At 43.5% G+C, this 13,100-nt stretch overlaps 1 protein-coding gene across 4 annotated transcripts in view; it reads right to left on the bottom strand.

Moving 5' to 3' along the window:
* taf1 (TAF1 RNA polymerase II, TATA box binding protein (TBP)-associated factor) overlaps positions 1 to 13,100 on the bottom strand; it is a 222,772-nt gene that overhangs the window by 178,560 nt on the left and 31,112 nt on the right. For all 4 annotated transcript variants that reach the window (XM_072505461.1, XM_072505464.1, XM_072505462.1 and 1 more), the window contains 5 exons: positions 12,402 to 12,617; positions 8,043 to 8,279; positions 5,460 to 5,691; positions 5,027 to 5,149; positions 2,302 to 2,469 (listed from right to left, as the gene is read on the bottom strand). In XM_072505461.1, the coding sequence (XP_072361562.1) occupies positions 2,302 to 2,469; positions 5,027 to 5,149; positions 5,460 to 5,691; positions 8,043 to 8,279; positions 12,402 to 12,617 (976 nt within the window). The remainder of the gene's footprint in view (positions 1 to 2,301; positions 2,470 to 5,026; positions 5,150 to 5,459; positions 5,692 to 8,042; positions 8,280 to 12,401; positions 12,618 to 13,100) is intronic.

Genomic DNA, 13,100 nt, shown 5'->3' with positions numbered 1-13,100 from the left:
GTGAAGTGTTATCTCCATCAAAGGCTGATGTTTTCTGTCTCTCAAAAGAGTTCCTTCCTTATTCCACACCGGTTTGTGGCCTAGGGCGTTGGGTCCATATATTGCCTTGGTGGCACTGAAACAGCCCTGTGTATCCTGCTTGTCGGTGAGGAGTTTCGGTTCCTTCATTTTCTCGGTCCACCATTGGTTCTGGATTTCCTTAGTTCTTCTTTGTAACTCCGCCTCGGCTAATTGATGAGCTCTCCTCTTTGCTTTGTTGGTGATGTTGCTTTGCGGAAGCGGAAAGCTTTCCTCGTCTTGTCAATGAGGTCTTGGTCGTTCTCATCAAACTAGTCTTGGTGTTTCCTGGTCTTGTAGCCAATGGTTTCTTCACAGCTTGAGATGATAGCTGCCTTCAGCTCTTTCCAGTTTTTCTCCACTCCATTAGAATGAAAGCTTTAGCAATTTTGGTGAAGACATTGTTTGAAGTTCACTTGCATGCTTACTCGTCTCTTGAAGCCGCTCAATGTTGATCTTTTTTCTGAGTTGTTTCTTCATCTTTCACTGCTTCTGGTGAAATTTGATGGACACAGAGGAGCGCATGAGCCACTGGTCTGTCCAGTAGGCATCTGCACTGGTTGTGGTTTTCATGATGAGGACATCCATTTGGTCTTGGGATCAAACAATGACACAGTCGATCACTGCCAGTGCTGAGATCGTGGATGTCTCCAGCGCGTCTTGAACTTGTCTTTTTGGCAGAACATGTTGGTGGGGGCAGCACGGTGGCGCAATGGTTAGCATTGCTGCCTACGGCGCTGAGGACCCGGGTTCGAATCCCGGCCCTGGGTCACGGTCTGTATGGTGTTTGCACATTCTCCCCGTGTATGCGTGGGTTTCACCCCCGCAACCCAAAGATGTGCAGGGCAGGTGGATTGGCCACGCTAAATTGCCCCTTAATTGGAAAGAAATAATTGGGTACTCTAAATTTATTTTTAAAAACATGTTGGTAAGACAAGCTGGTGTTCCACGCATTTGGTGAGCAGGAGAACCCCATGGTATTTCTGTTCCCAACTCCTTCCTGTCCGATGATTCCTTTCCAGAGTTGGGGGTCCTTTCGACCCCTGGCATTGAAGTCCCCCTGGGGGATGTTGGAGAGTATGGTGACCAGGATGGAGCAGGAGCCTTCTTTGGACTCATCATCGGCATCCAAGGGTTGGGGCATAGATACTCACGACCGTTGTTTGCTGGTTCTTGGCAAGTTGTAGACGAGAATCATGAGGCATTTATTGATGTCAACAAGGAGCTCAGAGAGTCAGTTATGGAGTTATTATTAATGGCAAATCCAATTCCATGCATCCTGGGCTGATCCTTGGTTTTTCCATTCCAGAAGATAGAACCACTTTCCTCTTCCCTCAAGCAAGGGAACCTCGAAGACTTGACAGATCTCATACTACTGCAGCCTTCATCCGCCATCGCAGCCATTGATATCACACAAGTATCTTTTGCCGGATCCGCTGTCGAGGACTTGTTTTGGATTGTGCTTTGTCTGGTTCCTCCTTTCTGACCTCATCATCATGGGTGACCCTCCCAGGAGTTTACAATACTGACAGCATCACTCTCGGGATCAACAGAAAGCTCAAGTCTCCACATCACGGCAAGGTGGCAATCCACAGAAAGGATACTGCTAAGAAGTGTGTGACCCTGGTAAATGTTAGGTCATCTTCTCAGAAGCATCTGCGCTCATCAGAGCTTCTCAGAATGTTATGAGTTAGACAAGGAGATTTGCGCATGAAATCATGGATGTGGTGAGTTATAATAATCCATGGTACTATTCAACAGCACCCCATCAATCACTTAAAAATATAACAAAGAGGTAGGTTGCACAAACACAGCATATAAAGACAAAGCCAATGATGCAAGATGATACTTTGAATGAGCCTTTGCAGGTAATTAAGTCTTTACCGGTCCAGACGGTGTAACCTACCTCTTCACTCATCTGATGAAGGAGCTACGCTCCGAAAGCTAGTGATTCCAAATAAACCTTTTGGTCTTTAACCTGGTGTTGTAAGACGTCTTATTGTGCCCTAACTAATCTATTCTTTTCTACCATACAAAATCAGCAGCAGCCACGACTGACTATTGTCTCGGACAGACACTGAAAAAAATCATTCGCATCATGGCTTCCCAACATTTCAGAGCTGCAACAGGTTAATACTCTAGGTTCTGTCTGCATTAAAATTATCATGAATAGTTAAATTTGGAGAGATTTAACTGGCTTTAGGCTTTATTGTTCTGCCATAAAGTGCCTCTAAAAAGACATACCAAGAATTATGTTTTCATCATTCGGGTCCAAAGTCAACACAGGTGGTTCCAGAATTTTGTCCATGGCTTGGTCATCCCAAATTATATTATCTTCCCATCTTCCATACACCAGCTCTTCATTATCAATAGGGAAGATGGAATACCAAGTTTTATCATCTTCTTGGGATGCTAATGAGGGAAAGCAATGGTAAACATGAGAAATTTTATTAAATCACCTTTGTGGTTTATCCACTATTAAGAATGTATCATAAAAGATTAATCATTTGCTTTTATAGACCATCTTTATTGTAATAAAATGTTCAAAACGCTTCACAGGAGCATTATCAAACAAAATCAGACCATGGCCACAAAAGGTGTAAGTCAGGTTGCCAAAAGCTTGCTCAAAGAGTCGGATTTTAAGGAGCATCTTACCAAGTTGAAGAGGCGGAAGGGTTTTGGCAAGGAATTCTAGAGCATGGGACGAAGACACTTCCAGACTGGGAGCCAATAAAGGTCAGAGAGCACAGACGTGAGGGTAATCCAGGACTCAGTTAATGTCAGGACATGGGCAGCTCAGTTTTTAATGTGCTCAGATTTTCAAATCAACCCATGTTTTCATCTGGTTTTCCATCCCATCTAGGAGATAGGGTGAGGTATCACAAGGTACGCATAGATGTGTGACAGATTAAATGAACCAAAGGGTCTTTTCTGATCTTCATGGCTCATGTTTGTAATTTTACCAAGTATGCAACATTGGAGATGAACCATGAAAGCACTGGAATGTTTGAGTCCAGAGATAAAAAAGGCTTGAATGATGATTTCAATGACAGACATGCCAAGGCACAAGCAGGGGTATTGATCATGTGGAATCAGAGCCAGGGAACAGCAATTTTGAAGGGGACCAAAGGCTTTATTATTCAATGGGAGGAAATATCTGTTTATCCAGGATTGAATGTTGGCGATAAAATTGTGATTTATTAAACACCAATTGAGCACGCTACTTTTTTTCATATTTAAAATGTTTAAATATTTCTTACAAAGTAAATCATACACACACAACACTGTCCCATAACTATTTTTTAAATACAGAAACTCTTATTTCTAACTTCAATGAAGGAATTCAAAATGATTTGCTTTTCATTAAGCCACAAAGTATTTTGTCAAGCAATTATGCTTGCTGAATTTTGTTTTGCTTCGCTCTGGTGTACTGTTAAGATCGACTTTTATTACCCAATTCTACCCACCCCAAGAAGGTTGTAGTGAGCTGCCTTTTTGAACCGATCTTTGTGGTTGAAGTGCTCTCTCGTTGTTTTTGGGTAGGGAATTCCAGGATTTGAGCCAGCAACAATCAAGGAATGATGGTAAACATTCATAAATGTAGATGATGTGCAAACCTGGAGGGGATCTTGGAGGTGGTGGTGTTCCAATGCACCGGCAGCCCTTGCCCCTGTGGGTGATGGAGGATGCAAGTTTGGAATGCGCTGCTACAGTAGATAGGGCACACATTACAGCCACAGTATGCCAGTGATGGTCGATCAAGTTGGCCCTGGATTGTGTTGCACTCAAGTGTTGTTGCACTAGCTCATATCCAAGCAAATGTTCCATCATTGTACGTTGCACATGTGGAGAAGTTTTAGAAAGTCATTCTGCTGCCACAGAATATCCAACCTTTGACCTGCTCTATCAGAACTGGCATTTATGTGGCTGGTCCAGTTGAGCATCTAGAAATCTCAATATGTTGATGGTGGAGCACCCGGCAATGGTATTGCCATTAATGCCAGGTGGTGATGGTTTGGACCTTTCTTGTTGGAGATGGTCATTGCCTGGCGCTTATATGCAGTGAATGTTGTCACTTATCAGCCCAGGCCTGGATGTTTCCAGGTATTGCTAAAGGTGGGTATGGGCTGCTTCACAATCCAAGTAATTATGATTGGAGTTGAGCACTGTTTAAACATCAAGAAGGGCAAGAGGAATGGGCAACAAATGTTGGCCTGGTCAGCAATACTAACATACTACAAAATAACAAACAGCCCAATTTCTGAACCACAGAATCATTACAGTGCAGAAGGAGGGCATTCAGCCGCGTGTCAGTACCGGCTCTCCGAATGAGCAATTCACTTGTGCCATTCCTCGGACTTCTCCTGCTGACCTCATATGATGGAGTGAGTCATTGATCAAGCAGTTTAAGATAGCTGGGCTGAGCAAGCTATCCTGAGGAACTCTTGCAATTTCATTAGAAGTGGATTATCTTTTATCAATTAAACAAGATAAAAGATTTTCTGTAACCCCTCACCAAACCCCACTTCCTTTAATAAATACCCTTTCTTGGACATGCTTCCACCTTCCTCTGCCTGCTCCTAGCTTGGCCCGCAGTGCAATATACATTCTTGCCCATTTGCTTCAAACATATCTCACACACACTTCATTATTCCGGCCCTCCACTCCACAAATCGCACTTACCAGACTTTGCCTGCTTTGACTCTTCTACACCCTGTACAATATGCATGTGCTTCCTCACCCCGCTCCCAGAATACATATGCCTTCCCTGTCTACAGGTATCTACCTTTCGTTGTGGAACAAACACTACTTTCCTATAACTTTTCTTTCAAACGGAAATTAGTTTCTAATTTCAGTGATAAAATTCAACATGATTTTTTTTCATTAAGCCATAGTTAAATAACCCAGCCTATCATTCATTCCTTAACCCAAAAAGAAAACACATGCACTGTTTGCTGGGGTACTATACCATGCTGTTCTGGTGTATGTTTGTCCTTCCCTTTGACGAGGATTGGAGGACCTGGCATTGTAGCTTTCTGCATTGGTGTGGGAGGCACAGGATTCGACAACCAAGAAGTACCACGGTTGAGCCCTTAACAGAAAAGAAATGAACTGCTTGAAATTATGTTGGAAAGGAATCTATTACGAGAGTTGGGGGGTAGTGTCAATGAGGAGAAATATACAATTAACCAAGAATAATAATTACTGCATGAATGTTGTGACCTTTCTATTATTAATTGACTGATGATAATGATTTTGGCTTCTGTCCATTATATATACAGAACATGATAACTGTGAAATATAAAGAAAACAAAAACGCTGCTTTCTACCAATCCAGCCTATGCCTCCTGTTAAAAAGCTCTACTCCTCAAGAATAAACAAAATGGGGCAAAGTTTTATACCTTGTTGTGCATTGTATGCTGTGGCGTTTCGGGTCATGCTGGATGGCAACCACCCAGCTAGGCTGGCGCGCTGGGATTTTGTGGTCTTATGTTTGACATCCTCTCCATTCCAAATAATGTCCTCTTCCCAGGGCAGCTGAGTAACCATGAGAAAGTGCTCATCTAGAAGAGCCTCCATTTCACTCTGCAACTCCTTCTCATCAGTTGATTTTTCTACCTCCTCACAAGACTCCTAAAACCATGAACATAGATATTTACAATTAATGACACCACTAATAAAGACATCAAACTAGAGTGCTTGATGGAGTGATGTTATAATGAAATATAACAAGAAGGAACAAGTTCCTTCAGGACATCCCAATGAATTGCGTGGCACATTTCTTCCCCATTCTACCTCAACTCGCACAACCCTCACATTTACAGTTAGCTCCTTTCAATACACAAGGGCTCACACTCTTGGGAGAAAAAAGGAAATGTGAAAGAAGAAGCAACACTGCACACAACATGAACAACTGGATTTATATCATAAACAACCTTAAATATCTATCCATCTCATCAAACAGTGAAGTTAAACTCACAATTAATTATCAAACTTTCCGAATAAGAGAATGTTGCAAATAAAATTAGAAAATAAATGCAACATGTTTCCTTGTGTAGAATATTCTTGAAATAAATAAACAAAATGTAACCCTCCTGTCCTTTCCATTTTGATGCACAAGTCATCTAACAAAAGCAAATGAAGAGGAAATAATAAAACTGAAAAAGAAATAACAACTGACAGAAAATAACTTGGGAAACTTTGAGAAAAACTGCACTTGAAATTGAAACTGACTTTCATGCCTCCAGATCCAGGATCAAATCCAACTTAAAAGTTTTCCTGCAATCCAAGATCCAGGCTCAAATAGAAGTCTGATAACATGCAAGCTTGCCACTGGGAACAAAATTCCTCAGCGAAAAGGAATTCACTTGGGCCCTTTCCAGAGGAGAAAACAGGTTGTTCTTAACACCGTCCTAGTCAGCACCATAGTCACAACACAGTAGTCAGCACTTGCAACGAGACGCTCAGGCTCTCGACCAGGAAGCACCAAGACTGGTTCAATGATAACAATCAGAAGATCCAGGATCTCAACAGCAGGCGCAAGGCATTCCTGAACGGGCAGCTCCACCAAATCTCGAGTGAGAGGAAACAAGCTTACAGGCAACTAAAGGCCAGGGTGCAACAAAGAACCAATCACCTAAAGAACAGATGGTGGGTGGAAAAAACACATCAATTCACCAACAACCACGATGTGCACGGCTTTTTCAGCACAATCAAAACCATCTACATACGGTCCAAGTACCCAGGGGCCCACCCCATTGAGACTAAAAACGGAGAGGCGCTTATCAAAGGCAGACAGGCACTCAACGCCTGTTGGACAGAGCACTTCTCAACTAAGACACAGCCTTCAACACAAACGTCCTCGACACCATCCCGCAACATGCCACCCGCCACCATCTCAGCATAATGCCAGCTCGCCATGAACACAAAAAAGCACAAAGCTCATGGTCTACAGAGCAGTCGTGGTCCCCACCCTCCTGTATGCATCAGAGACAAGGACAATGTACAGCAAACACCTCAAATCCTTGGGAGAGATATCACCAACACTGCCTCTGCAAAATCCTGCAAGCCCACTGGCAGGATAGGCGTACCAACATGAGCATCCTCTCCCAAGCCATTATCCTCAGTATCGAGGCACTGGTCAGGCTCGACCAGCTGCGATGGGCGGGCCACATTGTCTGTATGCTCGACACAAGACTTCCAAAACAAGTGCTCTACTCCGAGTTACTCGGAGGGCAGAGGAAATGCTACAAAGACACTCTGAAAGCCTCCTAAATGAATGCAACATCCCCACCGACACATGGGAATCACTTGTCTGAGAACACACAAGCTGGAGAGAAAAAGCATCTGCGAAGGTGCCAATCGCCTCACGCATCATAGGGCGGAGGCCAAGTGTAAACAGAGGAAGGAGAGCACGGAATCCAGAGAGTCCCACCCACACACCTCATCAAGCACCACCTGCCAAGTCTGTGGCAGAGTCTGCGGATCCAGGTTCAGACTTTTCTGCCACCACAGAACCCACCTCCCCGGAGTGGAAGCAAGTCATCCTCAATGCTGAGGGACTGCCCAAGAGGATGATGGTCATTCAAGCCTTGTTTCAGCCTGGATTTATACAGTATTCATGGAAAATTCTAACTAATTTGAGATAACCCACGAAGGGCGAGGGGAGTCACACATCTCATGGATGCTCAGTAGTCTCTGACTTCAACTGCTATTTTTACATTAATGGGCAGAGTTGTATAAGATGGATCACAGTCATTATGCAGCAACAATCATTCTTTGCCTGCTGATAATTACAGGACTAAACAAACATTTTCAAAGAGTTTAAGAGCTAGATTATCAGTCATTGGCAAAATAGATGGAAACTCTAACTCTAATTTCCAAGTAAATAGAAAGCACAGTTTAGCAAAGAAAAGACAAACAAGGACACTCAATCCATTTGAACTAGTCCATCGAACCTTTCCCCATACATTTGCTTTGCTCACCTGTACCTCTACCAGACAGGTCACTTCTTCCTCCAGCATCAGTTCTTCTTCCATTGCTTCCTTGAGTTTGAAACCGTAATCAAACCCCTCACCATCCTCTGGCACCCCTAACATATCGTACCAAAGCTGTGCGGGTCCGTAGCGCCATTCTGCGACTTTTGGTCTCATATCCATTATATTATCTGTATCACCAGTGGATTGAGAGAACTTGGACTCCACAGGAGCCATCATCGTTATCTGCAGGTAGTAAGGATAGAAAGTAGCTGTATAGCTTATTCTGGTTACTAAGTAACAGATTTTTATTTAAGTATTCATTCATTCCGGTTTGCTCTGTCCAAAGACAGGCCCTTAGCTCATTTCCAACGCTTCGTTGTGTTCTGTTTTCTTGGCAATTTTTATTAGTGGTGGTTTGCCATTGTCTCTACTCTCAGGGGCAGGGCGAGGAGGCAGGTCCCAAGATCCTTCAAGCATGCTTCTTACCTGGTTCCACCTCTCACCTTAAAAATTCACATTGTCTTCTGCCTCACATCAAGTGGTTAGCACTGCTGCCTCACAGCACCAGGGACCCGGGTTCAATTCCAGTCTCAGGTGACTGTCTGTGTGGAGTTTGAACTTTCTCCCAGTGTCTGCATGGGTTTCCTCTGGTTGCTCCGGTTTCTTCCCAGAGTCCAAAGATGTGCAGGTTAGGTGGATTGGTAGTGCTAAATTGTCCCTTAGTTTCCAAAACGTTGGCTGGGTTTACTGGGTTGTAGGGATAGGGTGGGGTTGTGGACCTAAGTAAGGTGCTATTTCCAAGGGTCGGTGCAGACTCAAAGAACAAAGAACAAAGAAATGTACAGCACAGGAACAGGCCCTTCAGCCCTCCAAGCCCGCGCCGACCATACTGCCCGACTAAACTACAATCTTCTACACTTCCTGGGTCCGTATCCTTCTATTCCCATCCTATTCATATATTTGTCAAGATGCCCCTTAAATGTCCCTATCGTCCCTGCTTCCACTACCTCCTCCGGTAGCGAGTTCCAGGTACCCACTACCCTCTGCGTAAAAAACTTGCCTCGTACATCTACTCTAAACCTTGCCCCTCTCACCTTAAACCTATGCCCCCTAGTAATTGACCCCTCTACCCTGGGGAAAAGCCTCTGACTATCCACTCTGTCTATGCCCCTCATAATTTTGTAGACCTCTATCAGGTCTCCCCTCAACCTCCTTCGTTCCAGTGAGAACAAACCGAGTTTATTCAATCGCTCCTCATAGCTTATGCCCTCCATACCAGGCAACATTCTGGTAAATCTCTTCTGCACCCTCTCTAAAGCCTCCACATCCTTCTGGTAGTGTGGCGACCAGAATTGAACACTATACTCCAAGTGTGGCCTAACTAAGGTTCGATACAGCTGCAACATGACTTGCCAATTCTTATACTCAATGCCCCGGCCAATGAAGGCAAGCATGCCGTATGCCTTCTTGACTACCTTCTCCACCTGTGTTGCCCCTTTCAATGACCTGTGGACCTGTACTCCTAGATCTCTTTGACTTTCAATACTACTGAGGGTTCTACCATTCACTGTATATTCCCTACCTGCATAAGACCTTCCAAAATGCATTACCTCACATTTGTCCGGATTAAACTCCATCTGCCATCTCTCCGCCCAAGTCTCCAGACAATCTAAATCCTTCTGTATCCTCAGACAGTCCTCATCGCTATCCGCAATTCCACCAACCTTTGTGTCGTCTGCAAACTTACTAATCAGACCAGTTACATTTTCCTCCAAATCATTTATGTATACTACAAAGAGCAAAGGTCCCAGCACTGATCCCTGTGGAACACCACTGGTCACAGCCCTCCAATTAGAAAAGCATCCCTCCATTGCTACCCTCTGCCTTCTATGGCCTAGCCAGTTCTGTATCCACCTTGCCAGTTCACCCCTGATCCCGTGTGACTTCACCTTTTGTACTAGTCTACCATGAGGGACCTTGTCAAAGGCCTTACTGAAGTCCATATAGACAACATCTACTGCCCTACCTGCATCAATCATCTTAGTGACCTCCTCGAAAAACTCTATCAAGTTAGTGAGACACGACCTCCCCTTCACAAAACCGTGCTGCCTCTCACTAATACGTCCATTTGCTTCCAAATGGGAGTAGATCCTGTCTCTAAGAATTCTCTCCAGTAATTTCCCTACCACTGAAGTAAGGCTCACCGGCCTGTAGTTCCCGGGATTATCCTTGCTACCCTTCTTAAACAGAGGAACAACATTGGCTATTCTCCAGTCCTCCGGGACATCCCCTGAAGACAGTGAGGATCCAAAGATTTCTGTCAAGGCCTCAGCAATTTCCTCTCCAGCCTCCTTCAGTATTCTGGGGTAGATCCCATCAGGCCCTGGGGACTTATCTACCTTAATATTTTTTAAGACACCCAACACCTCATCTTTTTGGATCACAATGTGACCCAGGCTATCTACACCCCCTTCTCCAGACTCAACATCTACCAATTCCTTCTCTTTGGTGAATACTGATGCAAAGTATTCATTTAGTACCTCACCCATTTCCTCTGGCTCCACACATAGATTCCCTTGCCGATCCTTCAGTGGGCCAACCCTTTCCCTGGCTGCCCTCTTGCTTTTTATGTACGTGTAAAAAGCCTTGGGATTTTCCTTAACCCTATTTGCCAATGACTTTTCGTGACCCCTTCTAGCCCTCCTGACTCCTTGCTTAAGTTCCTTCCTACTTTCCTTATATGCCACACAGGCTTCGTCTGTTCCCAGCCTTTTAGCCCTGACAAATGCCTCCTTTTTCTTTTTGACGAGGCCTACAATATCACTCGTCATGGGCCAAATGGCCTCCTTCTATACTGTTGGGATTCTATGATTCCAAGTTTCTCACTAAAATATCCTCCTTCCTTTTGTTTCTCAGCCATATGAATTTAAATGCAACTCATTGCAGGTTTTCACATCTGCAACAGTGGATCTGCTGCTGGAACCAAAATCTATTCCTTCGGAGCATGTGGACTCAACAGTTTCAATGCTCTTTTAGCTAGTCTCCCGTCCTGTTGTCCCAGCTCACAGTAAACTCTGATACTCCTACCCTATCCTGCACCATGTCTGCTCAAAAGATACCCTGTTCTCACTGATCTACACTAACTTCTAGCTTCCAATATCTCTGTTGAAATGAACATCAAACTATGGTGATAACTGTATTTTATACTTCACATCACCTGAAGTATATGTTAAATTACATAAAGCTAGTTAGAAACTGCTAGAACGCAAATGTAATAAATGTAACAATAAGAACAAACGCTTGCACTCTGTACTTTATGATTTATAACATTGATGACATTTTCTCATGCAGTAAAAACATATCAATGCACCATCAGACAAGGACCCATAAATTGGTAGTCCTTTGATTCTGGAGTCACTGGAACCTATAGTTTTACTTAGTTCTTTTGCTTTTTCTTTAGATACTGGGACAGTCCAACTGATCTTGCACTCTCACAGGAGAGTGAGAAAAGGAAAGGAAAAAAATAAATAAAACCTGGACAGGTTGGACAAGTGTTTTGATGCCGATTTAATCACCTTGACAGTTTAAATTTAGTAGACACAACATGAGAATAAGTGGATTCAGGCTCTACTCCAAAGCAAATAATATGGGCTGACACCTCAGTGCAATACTGAGTGAATTATCCAAAATTACCTCTTTCAAATGGGCTTTCCCATTCATGTGGGTGCCAGGGATACCAAGAAGAGGAACAAGGAGATCTCTTGGAGTCCTGGCCAGCATTGGTGGCTCAACCAACACCAGTGAAGTATATTATATTGTCAGTATATTATTTTTTCAATTATCTCACATTTGTCTGGCATATCGGCTGCTGCATTTCCCTAGATTACAACACCTTTTTAAAAATCAAATAATTGTCTGTGAAGTGTTTAGGTCATCTTCGTGCTAAGTATAAATATATTAATTTCAGTTTATTAGTTGTTGTTGTTTTGATTCCTCTTGTGGGAATTGCCAGGTGTGCACCGCCGTGATAGTCACATAGACAGGCAACTCAGAGAAATGTGGTACAGAGAGATGTTGTGGAACCTGGATCTCTTTGCTTCCATCATGGTGCTGTGTGTGACTTTCTGCAACTAAATGCAAGTCTAATTCAGATTTATACTGATTATGTGACATTATTTGGATCAGACAAAAATACAGTATATGCTTTAAACCTCCTGTCCCTCACTCATTCCATCTAATCCGCCACACTTTGCACATTACATACTCATTATCAGAGAGATACTGTTCAGGTGGTGGAGATGCACATTCCATAACTGATTACTAGAGAGACACTTTTCAGGTGGTGGAGGTGTACACATTACGTACCTCATCATCAGAAAGGCACTGTTCAGGTGGTGGGGGTGCAGCATAATGATACTCCCAGCCAGACTTTTGTTCCTTTGTTGTTTCTTCTCCCTCTCCTTCTTGTATGGGAGCTTCAGGTTGTGGTTCCCGGTGCTTCTTTTTTCTTTTCCTTCTCGCACTTCGCCAAACCGATGGGATATTTTTTCCGGGTCCAAAGAGGCGCAAAAAACGTAACACCTGCAAGATAAGGGAATTAAATGAATGAACCATACATTGTGGCCTTCCCTAACAATCACAACAAAAATTCCAAGGAATTGGAGATCAGAAGCTACCCTCTGAACATGTGACAACTTGTCAAAGGAACTCGATCTATTAAAGCTATGCAACATGATCCAGTAAGGAAACACCATACCACCTTGCGCTCCCCAACAATGATCTAAGGGTTGCCAGAAAACTATTTGATAAAATTGTTGATCCACATCATCTAACACTGGGATTTTAGTTGTGACTTATGGCAGAAAAAAGTACAAAGCAAAGACCCGAGACAAAGGCTGGGCTAAACCTCTGAAAACAAAGAACTGCTGCAAAGCCACTGGCTGCAGTGATCCGCAAACATTGATTTGCAAAACGGCTTTTTTGCCTAATGCTATGGTGACACGTTCAAAATAAAAATCAGACATTTAAAGCACAACCTGTAGATGTAATGCATACTGCCAATGC

This window comes from Scyliorhinus torazame, chromosome 5, assembly GCF_047496885.1.
Source record: "Scyliorhinus torazame isolate Kashiwa2021f chromosome 5, sScyTor2.1, whole genome shotgun sequence".
Classification (NCBI taxonomy): Eukaryota; Metazoa; Chordata; class Chondrichthyes; order Carcharhiniformes; family Scyliorhinidae; genus Scyliorhinus; species Scyliorhinus torazame.
Note: the sequence above shows the minus strand (reverse complement) of the source record. Positions and strands in the feature narration are given on the sequence as shown.